The 21,440-nt window shown below is 36.1% G+C and overlaps 1 protein-coding gene across 1 annotated transcript in view; it reads left to right on the top strand.

Moving 5' to 3' along the window:
- The window catches only part of LAMA1 (laminin subunit alpha 1), a 110,927-nt gene that overhangs the window by 73,128 nt on the left and 16,359 nt on the right, over positions 1-21,440 (top strand). Inside the window, exons 30-48 of the mRNA XM_072852705.1 lie at positions 666-787; positions 1,699-1,785; positions 2,046-2,239; positions 3,229-3,371; positions 5,383-5,481; positions 6,460-6,571; positions 6,738-6,900; positions 9,225-9,435; positions 9,678-9,794; positions 9,884-10,047; positions 11,187-11,325; positions 12,553-12,646; positions 13,898-14,014; positions 15,938-16,120; positions 16,435-16,589; positions 18,351-18,494; positions 19,322-19,455; positions 19,698-19,848; positions 20,392-20,516. Coding sequence (XP_072708806.1) covers positions 666-787; positions 1,699-1,785; positions 2,046-2,239; positions 3,229-3,371; positions 5,383-5,481; positions 6,460-6,571; positions 6,738-6,900; positions 9,225-9,435; positions 9,678-9,794; positions 9,884-10,047; positions 11,187-11,325; positions 12,553-12,646; positions 13,898-14,014; positions 15,938-16,120; positions 16,435-16,589; positions 18,351-18,494; positions 19,322-19,455; positions 19,698-19,848; positions 20,392-20,516 — 2,654 coding nt within the window. The remainder of the gene's footprint in view (positions 1-665; positions 788-1,698; positions 1,786-2,045; positions 2,240-3,228; positions 3,372-5,382; positions 5,482-6,459; positions 6,572-6,737; positions 6,901-9,224; positions 9,436-9,677; positions 9,795-9,883; positions 10,048-11,186; positions 11,326-12,552; positions 12,647-13,897; positions 14,015-15,937; positions 16,121-16,434; positions 16,590-18,350; positions 18,495-19,321; positions 19,456-19,697; positions 19,849-20,391; positions 20,517-21,440) is intronic.

Raw genomic sequence — 21,440 nt, 5'->3', positions numbered from 1 at the left:
CCATACAATAGGAGGCTGCATTGCTACTGGTTACTGTCTTCAACTAGCCTCTAAAATATACATGCTTGCAAGAATATGAATCCAAAAAAAGGAAAAAAACCCAGAGGAACTGAATTTTATTCACTTAGGGGACTAATCAGTTAAATTATGTTTATAATACCGATTTAGTGTTTTAATATTAATAGCACTGGCTCTTGATCAGTACTGTTGACAAATTAAATATAGTGTCTATGAATCCTAACTGTGGATGGTCCTTGGCTTATAGCATTCAAACGCATTTGCTGAAACACTGATGTTTTTCATCCGGGTATCCTGTTTAATTTTTCCATGAGTTGCTTCTTTTTTTTGAGGATTTTTTGCTTTGTACTGTGATTTCCTGGCCTGAATTGGATTAATAGAAGCAGAAATATATAAACCTTAATGGAAATTTAGAACAGAAATTAGGTCAGCCTGCCTGAGTGGGCATTCACATAAGAGAAAATATGCTGGCATTCCGCTTATTTTTGCATAAAAGGTTCCTCCACTCAGAGAATGCTGACCAATGGGTAGTGACATTTAGAGATGATTGTTGGAAACTGTATACATTTATTGACTTCGGGGAAGATAAAGTTCCTCTTGTTGTTTATTGTTGTTTTAAACTGACTGAATTCCTTTTTGTGTATCAGAACTGCAGAGATAACACAGTTGGTGATTACTGCAGTGCTTGTGCTCCAGGCTACTATGGGAAAGTAATTGGATCTGTCAACGACTGCTCTCTTTGTGCCTGTCCCAGAGCCAACCCTGTTAGGTAACCAGAACTTATTAAATCCAATGTACATTTTAGCATTCTGGATTTCTTGTGCTGTATGTCTTGCCTCCTATCCCCCCATGCTATGACAACAGGAGTTAGTTATCATTACATGTCCTTAATTTTTAGACATTTGAAAGCTACCTATTTCAGTAAATGGAGCTTACATTCTGAGTTGTTCACAGCTAGTGGTAACTCTGTGAGGTTTTAAAATAAAAAGTTTAATGGATAGATAAGTCAATTTTTTCTCTAAGAGTGGATCAGACACACAGAATGTTTTATAGATAATGGAGTAAGTTGCTCTGGCATGTTTTAGTTTCAAATGTGGGTCCCTTTCTTAATTCAAAAAACAATGCTTTTACATTTACAAAGATTCAGGCCATCTCCAGACAATGCAGGAACTTTTCATGAGATCAGTCCTAGGGGAAGAACAAGTACTCTTTTGTTTGAAATTTATACATCTGTTTGTTTGGTAGAGGAACAGTTAACTTCTTATTTTGAAAATCAAAATGCTGTGCAGACTGATTTTTCTCCAGAAGCTTGAAAAGCATATTTGTTGTTTGCTTTTGGATAATTGAATCAGAATAAGAGTCTAGCAACTCTGATGTTCTCATGCAAGTGTCAGTTAGATATATACTATAGCCATATCATGCAGCATCCATTTTTCATTGTCTTATCTTTTAAAAGGAAAGCTATAAGGTGCTTTAGCATTTTATACAGTAATGGAGTCGCATTGGGAAAGCAAACTTTTTAAGAAATAAATAATTTAAAGTACAAATTCTAGAGCACTGCATCAGATTGAGCAGAGGATGCTGTTGTTTACAATATTTAACCCGTGGCTGAAGTTGTTCTCTGTCTTTGTATGGTCTTCCATTTATGTGCTAGCAGGTATTTGTTTATCGTTCTTCCAGTTTTAGTCCCACTTGTGTCCTGAAAGGTGTTCAGGATTACCACTGTGATGCTTGTCTCCCAGGATATGAAGGACAGTACTGTGAAAGGTGAGTTACACATGATGTCCCCATTTATCCCCAACTCCCAAGGACAGTTTGATTAATATGAGCCATATTTGTACTTGGAATAGGTAATTCAGTGTTCATAAATAAATATATGAATGAGTGCTCAAGGACTTAGTGATTTGTTAGTTACTGTTAAGAAGCCATTAATTAGAAACCTGTCAGTGATTCTCAAAGATAAATACAACGTCTAATTTTATGATGAATATTCCCTGATGTTCGGTGTCCCATTCCTCCCTGTGTAGGTGCTCCCTTGGCTATTATGGTGACCCTCAGCTTCCCGGTGGCAGCTGCCATCTGTGTCGGTGCAATCCAAATGGCTCTGTTCATGTTAATTGTGATCGTGCAACTGGCCAGTGCCTCTGCAAGCGAGGCGTGACAGGACAGCTTTGTGAGGAGTGTGAACCGAGACATCTTCTTGTGGAAGATGAGTGTGTTTGTAGGTGGTTTTAAAATTGTTTACTCTCCCAATGGGCTTTGGTCTGTTCCAGTGATATTTATGTGCACATGATTATTCCTTGAATGTTTTTATGGTGTCAGGCCCTATTCTTTCTATGAAAGGAAATAAATCCTAACAACTTAATATCTCTGTAAAACAGGAGGGAGTGGACTAGATAATCTCCAGAGGTCCCTTCCAACTTCAGCCATTCTGTGAACACAGAGGAGACTACAGTAGAGATCATAACATCAGACAAGCGGTTAATCCTTAAAATGGCTTATTTAGTGTTACAGACTAAGTTTAAGGAAAGATAATTTTAATACTATTTTGCTTTCTGTAGCATACCTTTATTTATTTGAAACTGCTGAATTCCTATGTCATTGACCTTTGGATGTGAGGTTGCTGTAATAATACTTTTGGAGTTATCCCAGGTATGTAGGCATACTCCACTGATAATTAGTCACATTCCACCAATAATTAGTCATGTAATTCCTTATGAGAGGGTGGATAGCAGAAAGACACAGCAAGTACAGTTATCTGCTTTTACAACGAATTGGGATTTAGGACTCAGATTTTGCTTTGTATAAGTTTAAAAAATCCCCAAGGAATAAATGGAATTACACCACTATAAGCTTCAATTTTCTGTCTTCCTAACCTGTTTGAGTGAATGTCAGTGGCATCACCCTGGATTTATAGTAATATAGCTAAATATGCTCAATAAGCTTATAATACAGCAAGCAGCTCAATAGCCAGCAGGATCAATAAGGCTTGAATGTGTGCTAGCCTAAGGAGAGTATGTTTGGAATAGGTCCAGTCTTGGGGCAGGAAGGGAAGGGCAACACTACAAATCTGTATACTGAAAATTATTATACTTAATCACTCTTACTCAAAAGGTGAAGGCATATACTGTGTAAATCAAAATAAATTTCAGTATTTGGTGGCTTCTTTTTAATACTAATATTGCTTCCTCCTCTTAATGGTTTATTTAGCTTGTGATGACAACTGCACAGGAGTTTTGTTAAACAGTTTGGATAATCTCAACAAGGCCATACTTTCAATGAACCTCACTGGTGTTGCCCGTGTGCCATATGGGATATTGTCAGAGTTGGAGAATGCAGCAAAACATCTGAAGGTAAAATGAACGCACAAATAGTAGAAATACTTAGTCACACCTTTAAAGCAAAACTTGCATCCACTCACGTGTGCCGGTAATTTAACAGAAGCCCTCCTGAAGTTCATGGCTTGATGTATTAACAGATGTTAATAATTACAATATCTGAAAGCAAACTTGATTAAATTACATGTTTATGCTTCAGCAGAGATACTCTTATCCTTTAGTTTTAGTGGCTAACCTTTTAGTTATAAAGCATCAGTTATGCTTCCCTTCCTTTATGTCATAAGGCATAACGTACTGCATTATTGTAATACTTTAAGGATACAGTTGACTTGCTTTCTGTAATTGTTTTGTTTGTATAGGAGCGTCATCTTCCAGGACTATAAACTTTATTCAATATGTAGCTTTTATTTAGCACTTTAATTATAAAACAAAGTCAAATCTTATGTAAAAATAAAAGCAGTTTAAGTCTCTCCTTTAGTACATACATTTTGTTATATTAAAATCAAATCAAAGCCAGCTGTCACTCTTTTGGAAGTGGGATGCTAAAGGTGATATAAAATTTTTTGTGACTATGATGTAATTTCTGTTTATGTAAGGCCACGATGTTCTTTAAACAACTTAATCTCGAGGGTAAGTTGGTAGTCTCGTATTTTTTCTGTTTGGAAGCAGGTATTCCCCTCTTTCTGGCTAATCAAAGATTACCTTCCCTTGTGCCTTGTACCAAAGTAAGTGTAGCTGGAAGCCAGAAAATCCCCAAGTTTGTTTATGTGAATTACAGATCTTCCCTGAAGGGCTGTCCCCTGCACTGTATTGTGTCTGCGTCATGCTGATTGCTCTGGAACTTGAGTATTTCCTCTTTTCTATGCATTAGGTGTGGGTCTTTCAATGAGAAAGTTATCAAATCAGATCATCTGCTCCTCATTGCTTCTGCATCTTCAGTCCATCTAAGGACTTCAGTAGTTCTGTTTTTCTAGTTAAAGGCTCCTGCTCTACTCCTCCTAACATATCTAGACATACTTGCTGTCCCATTCTGGGTTTTTGAACTGGGCCTTTAAGGAAACTTTGCTGTGCTTTATCCTGGGAAGCTCAAGAGCTTCAGCTTCTGTTTCTCTTTCACTTGTTCTTTCCTCATGCTGAGGAAAAGACTTTGAAATTTCCATTTAACACAAGGCTGTTGGATAATCCTGTGTATTACTTCTTCAAAAAGTTGGGCAAAATGATACTTATTATGGTATTTACAATGGTTGGCTCTGAAACATCTGAAATCTAAAAATGACCTTTCCCAGACTTGCTCTCTTTGTAAGAGATGCCTTAAGTTTCTTTGCATCTTTAGAGAAGTGGTATTCTGTTGCAGGCCTTGACTGTTGCAGGCCTTGACAAGGAAATGATACACTTGGGTACAATGGTCTATTTATTGCCATATATAGCAGTTCTGAGGTGACCTTGAAGCCAAATACAGCCTATTATTCTCTCTTATTGGTGAGAGGATCTGCAGGGCTGCTTGTGTTACCTTATCGTGTCTGGAGGGCCAAAATCCTGAACTCCTGAGTGCCATGCGCTGGGTTTTGACATGGAAACATAGAGCTCTCCAGGGTCATCCTCACAGATATACCCTAGATGCAGCTGTTTTGACAAGACCAGCTGCTGAAACAGTAGCAGCTGTGGGACTGGATGGAAGCACTTAATTTGATGGGCCTTGGAACTTCTCAAAGTAGCTTATATGGGCAGCCCAGACTGTGTTGAAATTGAGAATCAGGAAAGCAGAAATTATGCTTCCTTCTTATTACTTGATTGAAAGTATGACATGGCTGGATCCTTGTTTCCTTATTTAAAGAAATGACCCACTTAGTTGCATGAACTGCATGTATGTAATTACTTTATGTCATCTTATGTGCTTTGCAAATCAGTCATTTAAAACATATAAATAATCTAGATAGTGTGCATAGTTATTTTCTTCCCAGAACTTCTCTGGACACACAACAAAGTCTTTAAATTACAGTGTGCTGTTTCTTCTGGTTTCCTATAGGGGTCTATAGTTCCTAGACAAGATCCAACTTACTCATTAGCTACAGTAAAAGAAAGTCTTCTGACTTTATCAGGAGGAATTGATCAGCTGCATGAAGAGGTAGGTGCTGGCTTCTTTATTCTTAGCCTTTCTGGAGAAATCCTTTGAGATTTCATAGCATGGTACATAAATGCCAGAGAGCTGTTTAGAAATTATTTTACATCTATAGAGTTCAATGAAAGAATTCAGTCCATTCTATAGTCTTTCTGAGGAGGGGACTTAACTGGTCTGTGGAATTCTTCTGCAAACTACAGTGTTTTATGATACTGTACAGGAGATTTGCATGGTTTCTGTTAAAGTTCAGAAGCTTTTTGTACTGTGATCACTTAAGGCCCTAAAACTGGAGAAAGGGAAATACTTTCTTCTTACTGGTTTTAACATGTGGAGTTTATTCAAAATTATGTCATAGCTGAATATTCTCCAAAAAGTCTTTGATAGCTATAGTATAGTGTTTAAAATGATCTCAGCAGAAATAAATCTGTGGCAAATTCACATGAAAAGCAGGCAACATTTGTATTCTTTATTCAGTTTTAACACAAGAAAAATTGTAGGTAGAAAATTGACAGTTTACTTCAGCTATTAGACCTCGTTTGCTGACCATATGTATCTATAATTTTCTGACCATGTATACATAATCTAACTAGGTGCCTGCACTAACAGTGTTGTTACTGCTAATAGTGATGTATCCAGAAGAGTGATTTTTTTAAGGTACGTTAGTTGTAGCTAAAATAATATATAATGTTTACTTTGTTAAAGAAATAGCTTTGGTAATTATGATCTTATTGCTTCTGAAAATAATGGATAACACAATTCTTCACTGATATCAAAGGCTGGAACTTTCAATATAATTAAGGCATCTGCAAGCATGGAAGCATCAGAGATTTATGAATCAGCTAGGTCTACCTTATCAAAAAACATTTTTTTCTCTCACAAAGTATTCTCAATATTGGGAAAAAAGTATAAAAACCATAGAGAAATGTCATGAATGAATCAGTGTTTTAGGAGAACTGTCAAAGATTATCTCTGATTTTATTCTAGTTGTCTAGATTTTTGAAAAAAGCTTGGCAGCTTAACACAATGACTCAGGAAACCAGGAATAAAAGTCGAGAACTGACTGGATTTATTGACACAGTACATACAACCATCAAAGGTATCCTGCTTTTAAGATATTTCCACTTCTTTACAGAATTTAGAAGGGTATTTCCTTTGCAACTCTTAAAAGAACTATTTACATGGAAAGTGCTGCAGTTTGCACAGGGGGTTCACATATATTCTTTTTTTAATGATATGACTAAATTGTTTACTTTCCTACTTAGTACTTGCTGAAGTTGCTATGTCACTAAATGAAACACTGGGCTTGGATCTCCCGCTATCAAACGCTACATCTCAGAGCCTGCAGGATGATATTTCTGCCCTTTTGGATGCATTGCGCAAGAAAGATTTTGTTCAACAGCACCATAATGCTACTAGTGTCCTAACGTAAGCCTGTTCTACTGAAAACTTTATTTCACATATGTCTATACTATGCAGTACTGCTTTTTGGAGAGATATCTGGAGAAACATTGTGCTGTAATAAGGGGCAGTGTGATGGATAACTAGCCCAGGCTATGAACTCTCAATTTGGAGTCACATGATTTGAAGATATTTGGGCATCCCACGTGATACTAATATAGCCAAAGCCTGTTCATTTGGATGTGATACAAAATTCCCTTGCAATAAGTGAAAAGACTCCCTGGTTCCAGTTTGTTTCAGGTCTGGCCCTAATACACATCTCCTTGTTGCTTTTAGGTAGGAGACGTCATAGAGCTGTCTCAGTCAATTGCAAGTCCAGGACATGTCAGGTCTGCTGAAAGACATGACGATTTATTGTCACTGCAATATGTATCACATAGATTTGCAAATGAAACCAAGGCATTTGTTTCAGCATTCTGACCCACTGTCTAGGATTGTATTCAGTTGTCTTGATTTGTCCCCAGTTAAAGGCTATTTTAAAATGGCTTTTGTATTCATTATTAGTGCTTATTGCCAGACTTGACAGTATAAAACATTGACTGTTCCAACAGTCAGCAAAATTTTTGTTCCAGCTTCAGAAATACTAAGTATTGCCCTAGCCCACCAAAAGCTATAAGCATGTTAACATTGCTTTCAAGGGACAAAGATTTAGACCAGAGTGGAATATATCTGAAAATTTTACTTTTCTTTATTAAGTGCTTTGGATTAGGCAGGATAGAATGTTTGTGTTGGTAGCATGTCTGATTTTGTTCGACAGACTCCTGTGCTTGTCCTTGTGCTGAATATTAAATTGTACAGAAGCTAAATGGACATGAAAATGGACTAGAAATGTACCATTTATCCTTATATTTATTAGGAACTTCAAATAGCTTTTTCTGCACTTACAAAAATGTCTCAAAATGTCCTGTTGCATAGTAACAGAATGTTCTGACTTTCAACATCAGCATTTGAGCTGTTATACAAGGCATTTGTAAATTAACTTTTTCAATTATAGGCTCTGTTGAAATTTCTGAAAGTTCTCTGATAAGTGTCCTTTGGCAGATTGAAGAAGAAAGTTAATAAGATTTATAAGATTGTTTGCTCTGCAGAATTTATCATGCAATGCAGCTGTAAATTCAAAACCGATTTAAATAAGCAACTTGCCAGTCCATTTTTCAGGGAGCAGAAGTTACCACATGGCTCACAGCAGACTGAGCTTGTGATGACATACTGTTAAGCAACATTCGTAACTGAGGTCTCTGCACATTTGCCACGTAAAGCAAAGTTGTCAAACAATTTGGTATATAACCTTTTTACTCTACACTGAAATGGAAGCCATTACTGTCTTGTAAAATACTTTCATTCTTGTAACTTTTTTAAGGCTATGGCTTCTGAGTGTAAGGACTCTGAATTACTAGTTTTAGGAAATACATGCAAATGCACATCTGCTATTCAATAAGAAAGATGGAATGTGTTTTGCTGTGTATAATTGTGAAATAAACTAGGTTTCTTTTGCTTTGGCTAAAGATCTATATGATTTGAAATCAGATTAAAAGGGACAAACATTTACGTAAAAGTATCGTTACAGCTGCAGTGTGCAGCGTATGTGCTGAAATGAAGAGAAACAAAGGAATAGACTTTCAGGATCATTTTCAGTTCGATTCCTTCAATACTGGAAAGTGTTCAAACGGAGATGCAAATATTCCCAAATAGAACAGCTGAAGTGATTAACAACTGACAAATTTGGGGGGATTTGATATTTCCCAGATAATGTCTGTTACTGATTAAAAAAGATAAGTGCAGAGATTGCTCATTTCAGTGTTCATTTTAATGAGACTATTTATTTTTATTTGATACTTAAACTTTTCAGGACTCTTGGGTATATTTCTTTCAGTTCTGGTTACTTGTTTCTTTCCAATGACAATCCTCATAATTGATGCTTTGATCCTACATGCAAAGTATGAATCACTACAATTAAAATATGGAGCAGTCCTAGAGGAATGTTTCACAGAGATTTTGATGTGGGGGATGTCCCAAATTAAGTCCAAGGAAATGTGATTTATACTAACCCCTTTCCCCCCTAGTCACCTCATACAAAGTTTATTAACTGTATTACTGCCCTCTCCCCCAGGCAGTTATCTTTTTGTGTGGTAAGACAAGTAACTAAGCTACCATGTATATGTATGCTATTATAGAAAAAAATTGCAGACTTTTGTAAGAAGATGCATTTAAATTAATTTCACATGAGCCCATTTTCTCCTCAAGAAATCTCCTTTGACGTTTATTTATTTTCTGATTCCTCTCTTTGTCAGAGATGCAGAAAATTTGTTGATCCAGGTTCAGAAAGAGTATCTTAAACCCCAGCAGGAGCTTGCTGAACTAAAAAAGGATGCAATCCAGCTCTTATCAAAGCACAACAGCAGACTGCAAGATGCCCAGGACCTGGTGAATGAGGCGCTCGCTAACTTCAATGAGACCAATCGCTTGTTTCCTCTTATCTCTAGCAACCTGGCAGAGTTAAATGTAAGACTGGACAATCAGTGTTGTTGCATAACAAATACCAAATATGAAATTGTGTTTAAAAGCTGCTTTTTAGACTTTAATAAAATTGTACATGTTTAAACATGGTAATATATGTGACACCTTAAAAACTCAAAGGAAACCAGACCCCTGTTTGAAAACCAAAAAATGATTATGTGTTATGTGAACTCATCTGCACTAGCTGACTTTACAGACTACTATAAAACACTTGATTTATGCTATAGGACAAAAAGCTAAATATAAAGGAAGGTGAAGAAGTCTCGACCATGCTCATTAAAGAAGGGAAGGTCCTAGTAAACACTGCTGCTGCTCTTGCTCAAGATGTAAAGAACTCTACGTCTGTAAGTTCTTAAGTTTTAACATCCTCTTTGACACTATATCAGGTGTATTTTGCTATTGGAAAAAAAGAGGAAACCATTTTGTTATGCAGAACCTGGAGGTCCACCAGGATGGGCTAGTCCTATGGAGCACCAAACTGCGACACCACGTGGATGAGTTGGTGATGCAGATGTCTGTGAGAGGAGTGCTTGACCTGGTATACAGAGCCGAGGACCATGCCACCCAGTTCCAAAGACTTGCAGATGCACTAGAAAGGTGATACACTCAAGAAATATGAAATCAGGAGAGATTTACAGTCATGTCAGATTTGATTTAAATAGGTAGTAGCTTAATCCACTAAAGGAATTCCCTGCCTATGGCAGGGAAGTTGGACCAGATGATCTTTAAAGGTCCCTTCCAACCCAAACCATTCTATGATTCTATGATCAATTTTTATTCCCTGTTTCATTTCAAGTGCTTGTTACTTTTAATGCAGTGTACCTTTATTAAATGATATGGAGTGGGTTGATTAGTTCCACATTTCATGTGGTTGACTTACACAGTAACTAGTGAATTTTTAAATGCCCAGTGAGTGTTTCATGGTATGGCTTGAAAAGCGTCTGGTCTGTGTATGAATAGTTCTTGACAATATATCTCTGAATATCATCAAGAAGCTATTCCTACTATGACTCCATTATTGTTGCTTTCAAAGCATCTTGCAGAAATGAGTGGATTGCAATGTCAAATCCACTCAAATGCACTCTTAGAATTGGAAAGTTAGGAAGTTATTCCATTTAATTCAATTGAAATTAATCTTCTATCCCAGGAATCCTTCTAGGATTCTTGCTGTTTTGTCTTTTAAACTCAGAAGTTACGTGTTAAAAATTAAATCACATCAGATTGGAAAATTTACATGTATTTTAAGTTTGAGAACAGAAAATTTTGCTCTGAGTGACACTGAGCAACTCTGCTGACTTCATTTCAGCCAGATAAATTCAATAAAGAAAAATTTAATACAGAATAGCTTTCAGATGCTTATAATTTCCTCCTGGATTCTGTATTTCTCTACTTTGCTTTTGAGCTCCAGCTAGGAACTTGTTTCTGTTCTGTTCTGTTTAGGCGATGTGATTTGTTTGTTCTAAGTGTCTAAGTGGCTTTATAAATTGAAAAACTGACCATAAACAAAAAGGAACAAAATAGAAAAAAAATAGATTAAAACCTTCTTTGAACTAATTTTTTCAGTTCAAAATAATGAACTTAAAGCCTCTTATGCAACATAGGCAAGGTGTGCTCATTTTTTCAGAGTGCATCATGTATTCTAGGAAGATGTGCATGTTGTAACTGAAGACATGGAACTTGGTGCTTGATTAAGATATTCTCATGAAAACAGAATTACTTGTTAATTCTCTATTTAGTGGCCTCTCTAAAGTAAGAAATGTGACTCTGAACACAACTGCTGCTGTCTACACCCACTCCAGTGTTAAAAGTGTGATTGAAAGAACAGAGAGTGTGGCAGATGATGCATCTAGAGTTGTGAATGGCCCCTTGGATTTAGTAAGTATCAGTATTAGTATTTTAATTAACATCTTTCCCTTTCTCATTTTGGAATATTTGTTCTAATTGTTTTTGCACTTGCTGAAATTTGGGTCTTCTTCATGGAGGCATGTACGGCAGCTTGTCCTACCAACTAGTGTATCCTGAATCTGTACTCCAAGGCAGTAATGGCACCAGATTTCATGTTCTGTTTACCTTGCTTTTCTCTCTGCCACAGTGCCTTTTTACAATTTTTTCTGTTTTTTTAATGTCTAATGCATGGTTAACTGGACTGGACTTGATTCTATGAGTGTTTATATCAGTCATCTGACATGCATTCCTGTAGAACTTAAGTTCCCAGACCTCTGGCGCTCCCTTTCACCTTTGGAATTATTCAGCCATCTCCTTATTTGACCTGTCCCTCTTCCATTTCTATCTAGGTATTCCCAGCCACAACTATTTTGCTTAGTTGAGGACATTTCATAACCAAATGTATGTTTGTGTCTCATCTGTCATCCCTCTGCCTTGCAAGATTATGAGGCTGTTATTGAAACAGTAGATTAAAAAGACCTGACCAGTTACCAGTCTGACCTTATTACTTTAATATTATTCTGTTTCCCCCCTTTTACCTCTTTCTGCTTTTCCTGATTGTAAACCCAAGGAAGGAATGGGCTATGTTTTACAAGTGTCATGCACATTTTGCCTGACGAAACAAATATGTGACAATGCATTCACATAATAGTGATCAAAATAGTTGGCATTGTTTTGTGAGCTTGTATGTTATTTTATAGCACTCTGTCTTGTTAAAGCTTTGTACAGCATGAATCCTTCAAGGTACATTTCCAGATTTTCCAGTTGGAGAAATGGATTAAAAGAACACTTTAAAGACTGGGATTTTGAGATATCTCACTTTAAAGTGCTCAGTGATGGGAATTTTCACTTAACTAGAATTACTGATATTCCAACAGGCAACACTGAATCAGTAGCAGTGTTCAAACTAGAATTTGGTAGGTTTTGTTTCACAGTTGTCTTTTTTTATTAACTCACAAAGAGATTCAATGTCACGTTCTTGGACAAATGATTGCAACTTGTATTTTTTTTTAATTGATGCTTAATAAGGTAATAAATAGAATATCTCATAAATAGTGAGAATGTTCAGTAACTTGAAGTAGACATCTGCAGATACTTAAATGTTTTCAGCTGAATTTCTGTTTTTCGTATGTGGCAACTGATGTTTGTGTTTTTCAGCCAGAGGAGTCTCTCAGTCTTCTTGGAAAAGAAACTCTACTGCTTAGCTCCAAATTTCAGAATGAAGCTAAAAATCTTAAGAAAAAAAGTGATGGTCAGTTCTTTAGAGTTCACATTTCTGCTTTTTTTTTCTACATCCTGTTTTGTATGGGTTTTTTTAATGTGTTTTGTTTTGTTTTTTTCAAATGAGCATAAGCTAAGGTAAAATACTACATACAACTATATATGACTATATACATATTTTCATACAATTAAGATTAATGTATTATGGAGTCATGTAGTATTTTACTTTTTTGGGTAAGAATATAACTTTTCTCTGTAAACCTTTAAAAAATTGGTCTTCATTATACCTCATTTACCTCCAAGCAATGCTTTCTTTAAATGGCTGTTTTTCCAAATGTTATTAATTAAATCATTAGGGATTGTGCAGTAGATGAAGAACAAACATAATTCTTGAAGAAATACATTAATCCAATTTTATCTAATAAATCATGGATTACACAAGTATGTAGGGTGATACATCTTAAGTCATAATACTTTTTACTTGTTCCTTCTACACAGCTGAAATACAGTAACAAAAAAAGCTGAACTTTTTTTGCCTGTACAAAGTGCCTTTTGGCTCAGAGTCCCTCTATAAATTCCAAAATCCTTTTGGTTTTTTATGTCTCCAGAGATATCAGCAAGGCATTGAAGTCTGCACCATGGAAGTTCAAAAACATTTTGAACACAGACTTTGTGTAGGAGCAGAGGCTGGCCCTAAGGGAAATTTTGGACAAAATTGGACAGAAAGTGAATGTTTCACAGAGATAAACTGTAACTGTAAAATGGTCTTTGCTTTTAATATCAATGGCTTTACAAATATATATACATTTTATGTAAGTCAGATGGACAGACTACATACCTTTTTTGTTTCTTCTGTTCTACATACGTATTTTTATTTCTAGTGAGAGGATTCTGCAAAGAGATCACAAATAAATAAAAGAAAAACACTTCTTTGGCTCCTGTTAGATGTCACAAAAAGTGAAGAACATAATAAAAATTCTAAGAGTTCACAATCATGGAATCATTTTAATTTATAGCCTTTTTCTGACTGTGTTTCCAATAATTCAGTCTGATGGAATTGGCCAACAAGGATAACTTGAATGGAGCAGTGCCCACAGGAGCTTATCTGTGCATACTGCATTCATTTTGCATTCCTATTTGTAAAATGCTCTTTCTGTTGAAAAAACAAAAAAAGTTCCATTGATTCAATAAGTGAATGCTTATTATCTCTATACATAGGGTTTGTGTGGGTTGTATGGTATTTGTTTATGCATAGAAAAATCACAGTTATTTCTTCCAACAGGCCTTCTATTTGGATTGAACGGGTTGAACAAAAAGATAGAAAAGATTCAGGAAAGTACTAATAAAATTGTCAAACAGCTTAACGATTCCCTGTTGACACTAAGAGCATTGCCTAATGGTAAGTGAAATTTATATTGACATTCTCCTTATTACAGAACCATCTAGTACAATTGTGATAAAGTCCTGTTCATTGTCTGATTGCCGAGACCTAGCAATAAACTATACTGGGGACTCATTTAGCCTCCTCCCTTCCAAGGAATATTTTCAATTTTTTTCAGTAAACCCGTGAAACATAACTGGGTTATCATATAAGGTCTGTAGTCTGGTTCCCATTTCACACTGCTGTAAATCAGGAGGGGCTCTGAAAGCAATATAATTACACTGCTATGAGAAGAGAGTGAAGTCCTAGAATATTTAATCCCACATGGAGATAAATTTATATATGGAACTGTGAAGTTTTGCTTTCTTTGATAGCTTGTTTCAAAATTGTTTATACTGTGCTGTGAGTCTTATCATCTGCATCTAAATGTTTTCTTGTTGTAAACGCTGACTTCATATAACTGATTAAAATGCTCTTTCTGTGCTTTTCCAAAACAAAAGAATCCCCTTTAAAAAAAAAGTCATTATTTTGGATAAAGGCAAAACCTAGAGTTCATGGAAGCTAATAGAGAAAATGTCTTTGAAGCTGTGAATAAGAGAGTCTGAAATACTTTGTCAACCTTAATAATGTTTTTTTTAAGGTAGAAGAACACTCATAAAGACCTCCTGCCTGGGTTGTTGGGTTGTGCTGTATGTCCAGATTAGGGTGCTAAGTCCAAAGCTTTAAAATACCCATTTTACAACTGAGGCTCTTAACTCACACTAAAGGGTGATATTAGTGATAAAGTTACACTGGATATTAATTGCAGGATGCTATCTAACATAAAGCTACACATTGAAAATGAAGGCATTAGTAAAATCATAGGACTGTCCTCCTTAACTAACAGCTTAACATTGTTTGATTTCAGTTTTGTTGTTACATTTCTTGAAGTTTTCTTTTTTTTTTTTTATCTGGGCAGAGATTCATGGTGGCATTGCCCTCTCTATAGGGTACTGGTGGTGAAGAAGGTTCCATGCAGACCTAAATCAGGCCTTTTGTGCCAGTTGCAGCATCTTCCCGCTATTCTGGGCACAGGGGGTATAAGGGGCAGGCTGAGACTGGGAGCAGTGCACTCACTATATAAGTGATTGTTGCCCAAAGCAAAGGGTGTAATAGACCTTCTGCCTCACCAGCTTTCTGTGGGATTCAAAACATAAGTCTCAGGCTAGTGACTCTGAGTGCCAACACTCATTCAGGGAACTTAAACACTATGAGCCTGATGTATTCATATAATCTTCCTGTTGGGATAAGCAGAATCAAGTTCCCCATCACTGCATTCTGTGTCTGTATTGTATTCAGAGCTGGTCATGAAAAATAAAACATTTTTCCTAGAATTCAAAAGTTGGATTAATCAAGTCTTTTGATCAAAAGACTTGAAAATCTAAACTGATGAGCCTTAATTAAAATTGCTTCAAATTCTATTATTTATATATATGTGTGTAATATATTATTATATACCTCTGTGTGTGTGTGTATGAACAAACATAGCTACATCTATAGCTATATCCACATCTGTATCACCAGCTTGGGAACACTTACCGTGTTTTTTGTTCAGGGCCATAGCCGTGGCCATTTTCCATCTTAATAACTGGGCAAGAAGAGTTGCATCAGCCTTCTGGCACTCCAGTTTCACAGAAGGTAAACTTCCCACTCTGTAAGCCATGACACATTCAACAGTTAAGCAAAGTTAGATCACAGTAGGTCTTGGTTTGGAGCTCCCCTCACAGACTGAAGAATACAAACAAACAAAAATGTGACTCTTACTATGAAAGGAACATAACCGACAGCATTTCAAGTGTTTTGACTATGTTTGTAACTGTGTTGTTATGAAGCCAGGCATTTATTACTCCCAAGTATGTATGAAAGCTGTGACTTTTTTTTAACCTGGGAACCGTGTTTCAGGTACAAGGAAATACATGCTTGAGGTGAAAGAGCTGGCTGTGACTGTGAACACCAGTGCTGTGGTGGGTTTAAGTCACTTTGGGGATTTCAGTCAAAAGCTGATGAATACTTCTTCTACATTGTCCCGAGTTAATGACACATTGAGGAAAACTAGTGAACTTATAACTGATTCATCAAAAGCTGGTAAGTTTGCTGCTTCATTGCTGTTTTGAAATGTCACTGCTTGCAGAAGCAGTACTAATATTCAATTTTAATAGGCATTAAATATGAGTCTGATGGATGAAAGTTTCTTCCTAATTCAATAAAAATGTGCTAACTTTTTAAAATACCTCTAGAGGAGTCACGTGGGATACCCTTAAGTATGCATATTCCTTACAGATATTTAAAATTGCTGAAAACAAAATGATCAGAAACAGGCTGCCTTGGCTAAGTATTTTAGCAATAAACAGTACATTTCTCTTTCAACCTGCCTCAACATTTCATTTATGTTTTGGCAGCAATCACAGCTGAAAAACAAGTTAAAGAAGTCGAAGCACAAGCAAGTCTTTTATTGGATAGGCTGAAACCTTTGAAAATGCTAGAGGAGAACCTGAACAGAAACCTATCTGAAATTAAAGAGCTCATCAGCCAGGCCCGCAAGCAGGCAGCATCTGTAAGTTCCATCATCCCAGACTTAGCTGGCTTCACTTTCATTTTTAGCAGGGAAGTTCTTAGAGATAAAGAGCCTAAAACTTACTGTCAAAATACCTGGTTGTTCCGGGGTCTCACTGAAGTCCAAGAGCACTGACTGATGCTAAAAGCATACTGGCAGGGCTGTTGGTATGTTTTATAGTTTTAGCTTCAAGTTTCTTATTGCATTTGTGAGTTTGTCAGAACAGCAAGACAGTAATTTATTTACTATTTCCTTTTGTTTCCTATGAAAATAATGAAATACTATATGTCAGAAAGCAATCACAGATATTTTGGTGAGAAATAGACGAGGGGATGGTGCTGCCATTCTTTTTAGGACAAGATGTTAATTTCTAAGCTTATTTTAGAGATTCATGTGGGGTGCCTCCATATAACATCAAGTATCATTACAAATTTTTTAACAAGAATGTTGATTCTATCAATAAATTTGCCATCTATGCCCTGCTATGTCTGTATATGGTTCTCTGCAAGAAACTGCTGTGCATCCAGAATACTTTAAGACAAATAATATACTTGTTTTTAAATCTCTGCACCCCCCTTAAAGACAACAAAAGTGGATCAACTGTACTATGGACCTCACTAAACTGTGAGGGGAATATGGAAATGACTTTGCACTCAGTAATTTTTGGTATGCCTTTGGCTTTAGTATGGGTATGTTATTGTAAGGTTTATGGAAGTTTTGTTTTAAAAAATAAAAGGCTTTCATTTTTTTCTGCAAATCTCCTTAATTATATGGTTATTGCTTCTCTGTCACAGTCTACTGAAGCTTAATGAATCTACTGCAGAAAAGAGGGAGTAATATTTTCTGAAGTGTCGTAAACCACAGAGGTTTCTGGCAGGGTGAAAAGAAGTATTAGCAAAATCCCCTTTTCCAATTTTGAGACTTTGTTCTGTTGTTTTGTAAACTTTTACTAGAGGAGAGAAACTTTATACATCTGTATATGCATGTGCATATGCATATGCACACATGTGCTTCATGTATTTAGTTGTTATAAGCATATTCAATGAAGTTGATGAAGTTAAGGCTTTTCTGTTAAAATGGGTTTTCTGGCATTATACTGCTAAGCTCCTTGGAGTTTGGCTGCATTTAGCTTGAATTGATGTCCTATCAGTATACTAGACAGTGTTTAAAGGAGTATGACAACAGGAACATGAATTTCTCTACTTAATGTTAAAAAAGTTTAACTTGTAATATATTCACAAATGTATTTTTTGAATAATCATGTAAACTGTATTATAAAACTTTGAAAGAACCAGAATTATTGCAAACTGTCTGCCTTTTAAATTAAAAAAAAAAAAATTATCTCAACATAGACTAGAAATTATGTTTTTGTTTGGTTTTGGTTTTTTTTTTTAAAGGCTTTGAATTTCTGTATCTTTATTTTCTGATATTATTACAGTGGCTTTTACTGATATATGGGCTTCTGACCCAAGATTTATTGTTATTTTCTGAGGTATTTGAATAGTTGAATTTACTGGATTCAAATTCCTGATTGAATGAGTAAATTATGACAGATTTAATTATTTTCTATTTGTGAATCTCTTTGTCAAGTGATACCTAGGAGATTGCTAAAATCTAATCCAGGTAGCAATACTTAGATTGCATGAAAGTATCTCAGCAAATGGCTTGCATTTGCTGGTCAGAAGCTAAGTACATATTCCAGAAATATGTGCTGTGTACACTGAGACTTGCTTAGATTCCATTTCCGCCTTCCCCCCCCAGATTAAAGTTGCAGTATCAGCAGACAGAGATTGCATTCGTGCCTACCAACCCCAAATTTCATCTACAAATTACAACACCTTAACACTCAATGTGAAAACTGCTGAACCAGATAACCTCCTTTTCTACCTGGGTAGCAATGGAAAGGTAAGTTTCGGGCATACATTTACTGAGGTGATGGTAGTCAAATGTTTTAAATGACTATATATATTTTTTTTTTCCTACTTGATTTCAAACTAAGTATCCATGTGAGGCCCCTTGCAGATAAATGTGTTCACTAGGGGTGGAAATATTTTTGTGCTGTAAATGATTCCAGAGATCCTCAAAGGTAAAGAATGAAAGCACCTGGTTCCTTAGCATTGCCTCTTGGCCATGTCATGAAACTCCCCCTTCCTTTTCCCATGCTGTGCATTTAACCTCATGGAGTGTAACACTGTATGTGATGCTTTCATATTGCATGCTGGAGTATATCAAGTGATTTGCCTGGTATCACAGAGAAAGTACTTAAATTTGGCCCTCATGAGCATGGTGCATCCACCCACTTGAAAAGGAGCATGGTGGCTCACTGTCACATTGCCCTCCTCTTCCTTCCCTCTGTAATCCTAATAAATGCACAGCCGCTAGCTCCCTGTGGCATGCTATCATGTGCTAGTACTTTTTCACAGATTGGTAGGTCACTTTACATACACTCAGAAGTGCGTATTTCTTTTATGTCTACATGTGTGTGTACATCACAGATTTTTACATATCTATAAAGAAAACATTCACCTACTTGTATATAAGCTGAGGTTTTGGTTTCATTAAAAGTAAAAATGAGTAAAAACTTACTGGGCCTGATTTTACTAAAAGTCAACTCCCGTAATATGGGATGAAGGGACATGAATCTGGACTTTCTTAATGTTACATGTTAAATACACAAAACAGAAACTGCATGTTCGATGCCATGTATTAGAATAAGCCCTGCTGTTTTTCAGACAGACTTCCTTGCGGTGGAGATGCGACGTGGGAAGGTAGCTCTTCTTTGGGATTTGGGCTCTGGATCAACAAGAGTGGAATACCCTGATTTTCAAATTGACAACAACAAATGGCACAGAATACATGCAACCAGGTAATTAAAATGAGAATGGCATAAATGTTGGAGAGGAAAATTGATTATTATTATTTTTTTAATGAGATGGCTGCATTGTAGAAATGTCCAGCTACTTAGTGAATAAGCTTGGCATAAACAACACAAACCATCTTTTGAGTTCTGCAGTGGCAAGTTTTTTCTTGTCCTTAAAAAGAGAAGCCAATAGCATGTGTTGATTAAGCCTGGTGATTTCTAAAACTATTGGTATTTGTACTTGGCAGGTTTGGAAAAACAGGTACACTCAGCATAGAGGAAATGAATTCCAATCAGAAGCCTTCATCTAAATCTGCAACCTCTCCAGGGACAGCCAGCATACTGGATGTTAACAAATCAACCCTGATGTTTATTGGAGGACTTGGAGGGCAAATCAAGGTTAAATTCTGAGATCAGCATTGTGTAAAATGTTTTTATCATGTTTGAGATATACTTTTGACATAGAAATAATTGCATGAATTGGTTACTTCATCAAGAAATGCCAGGTACTCTGAACATAAAGCAAAAATGCTATAAGGACGTTCTAGTATCCTGAAGTTAATTTTCACTGGAAATTTTTTGCATAATGTGTTAACCAGGACAGGCTGTGTGTGCATGCATGATGCGTAGACATTACACAATGAAATTGTTTTTCGTTCCCTTCTTCCATGGCTTCTTTTAGTTTGCCATTGTTATTCATGCCATGAGGCATGTAAGTAGGTCAAGGACATAGTTATTTTACTTCTTTACATGCTGCAAAACTAATCTATTATGATTTAAATCATAATTGTTAATAGTTATGCTAAAATGTGTTGTTATTTTATTATGATTTATATCTAACAAAGTTAGAGTTCAAGGAAAACAACCAAGCAAAAATTTGGCTGCATAATTTTCAGAGTACTTAATATTAATTGTATTCATGAAGTATTTCTTGTCTTATAGAAATCGCCTGCTGTTAAGGTGACCCATTTTAAAGGGTGCATGGGAGAGGCATCCCTGAATGGCAAATCTATTGGTCTTTGGAACTACATGGAAAGAGAGGGCAAGTGCAATGGCTGTTTTGGAAGGTATTTTGTCTCACTCTCTTTTTTGTAACAGATCTAGAGTAATTTACATGTGTAATATATATTTCTGTGCTAGTTAAAAATAATGCACTCAGACAAATTGCAGTGTTTCATTGATCATTGACTTACAGTTCTGAACACACTAATCTGAATGTGCCAGTGGTGTCAAATAATTTCATTGGATGGCATTTTATCACTTATTAATCACTTTTTCAGAGGAGTTCTATTGCTGTGGTCTATTTTGTGCTTTGAAAGTAGGGACTGCCAGTGAACCAAACTATTTTGGAATGTTTGCTTTCCATTAATTTCCAACAAGACAAATTTATTCTTTCCTAGGATAAGAAACAGTATAAGGCACTCTTATAAAAAAAATTCCATAGCAAAACTGTAGCCACTGAGCTTGCTACTGTTGTTGTAGTCATTGTGAAAGTGGATTGCAGCCTGTACCATTTTTATGTTTAAGGAATTGAAAAGAAATATGCTTGACCATATTTCCTTTTGCAGAATGTTTCATGTAGAAACAGCAGAGGGTGCTGCTTGATTGTATGAGATGCTTTTTGCAAGTATTGTATTGCAGGTAAAGGGGCTAATAGAGCATTTATTGTAAGTGCAATTATGCAAAGCATTTTGATAAATGGATGACATGTTAAGTAAGAGGGTGTATGTTGTAACAATTATTTTTTCCCTTAAGAAATCGTTGGGGTTTTTTCATACATCAGGGAAGAACATTTTTTATCTTGTATACATCCTTCCCCACGGCTAAATCATGTATTATGAGATTCTATAATGAAAGTGGCCTTTGGCTGGAATCCCTCAGTTGTTCGTAACATCAAGATTCAAGTCTCTTTCCACACTTTCTAATCATACTGCCTGGGGGCTGCACCAACTGATCTAACTTTTCTTATATTTTATATAAAAATGACTGGA

Source organism: Ciconia boyciana, chromosome 2 (assembly GCF_034638445.1).
Source record: "Ciconia boyciana chromosome 2, ASM3463844v1, whole genome shotgun sequence".
NCBI classification, from domain to species: domain Eukaryota; kingdom Metazoa; phylum Chordata; class Aves; order Ciconiiformes; family Ciconiidae; genus Ciconia; species Ciconia boyciana.
The sequence above is the reverse complement of the archived record's forward strand: the minus strand, read 5'-3'. Positions and strand labels throughout refer to the sequence as shown.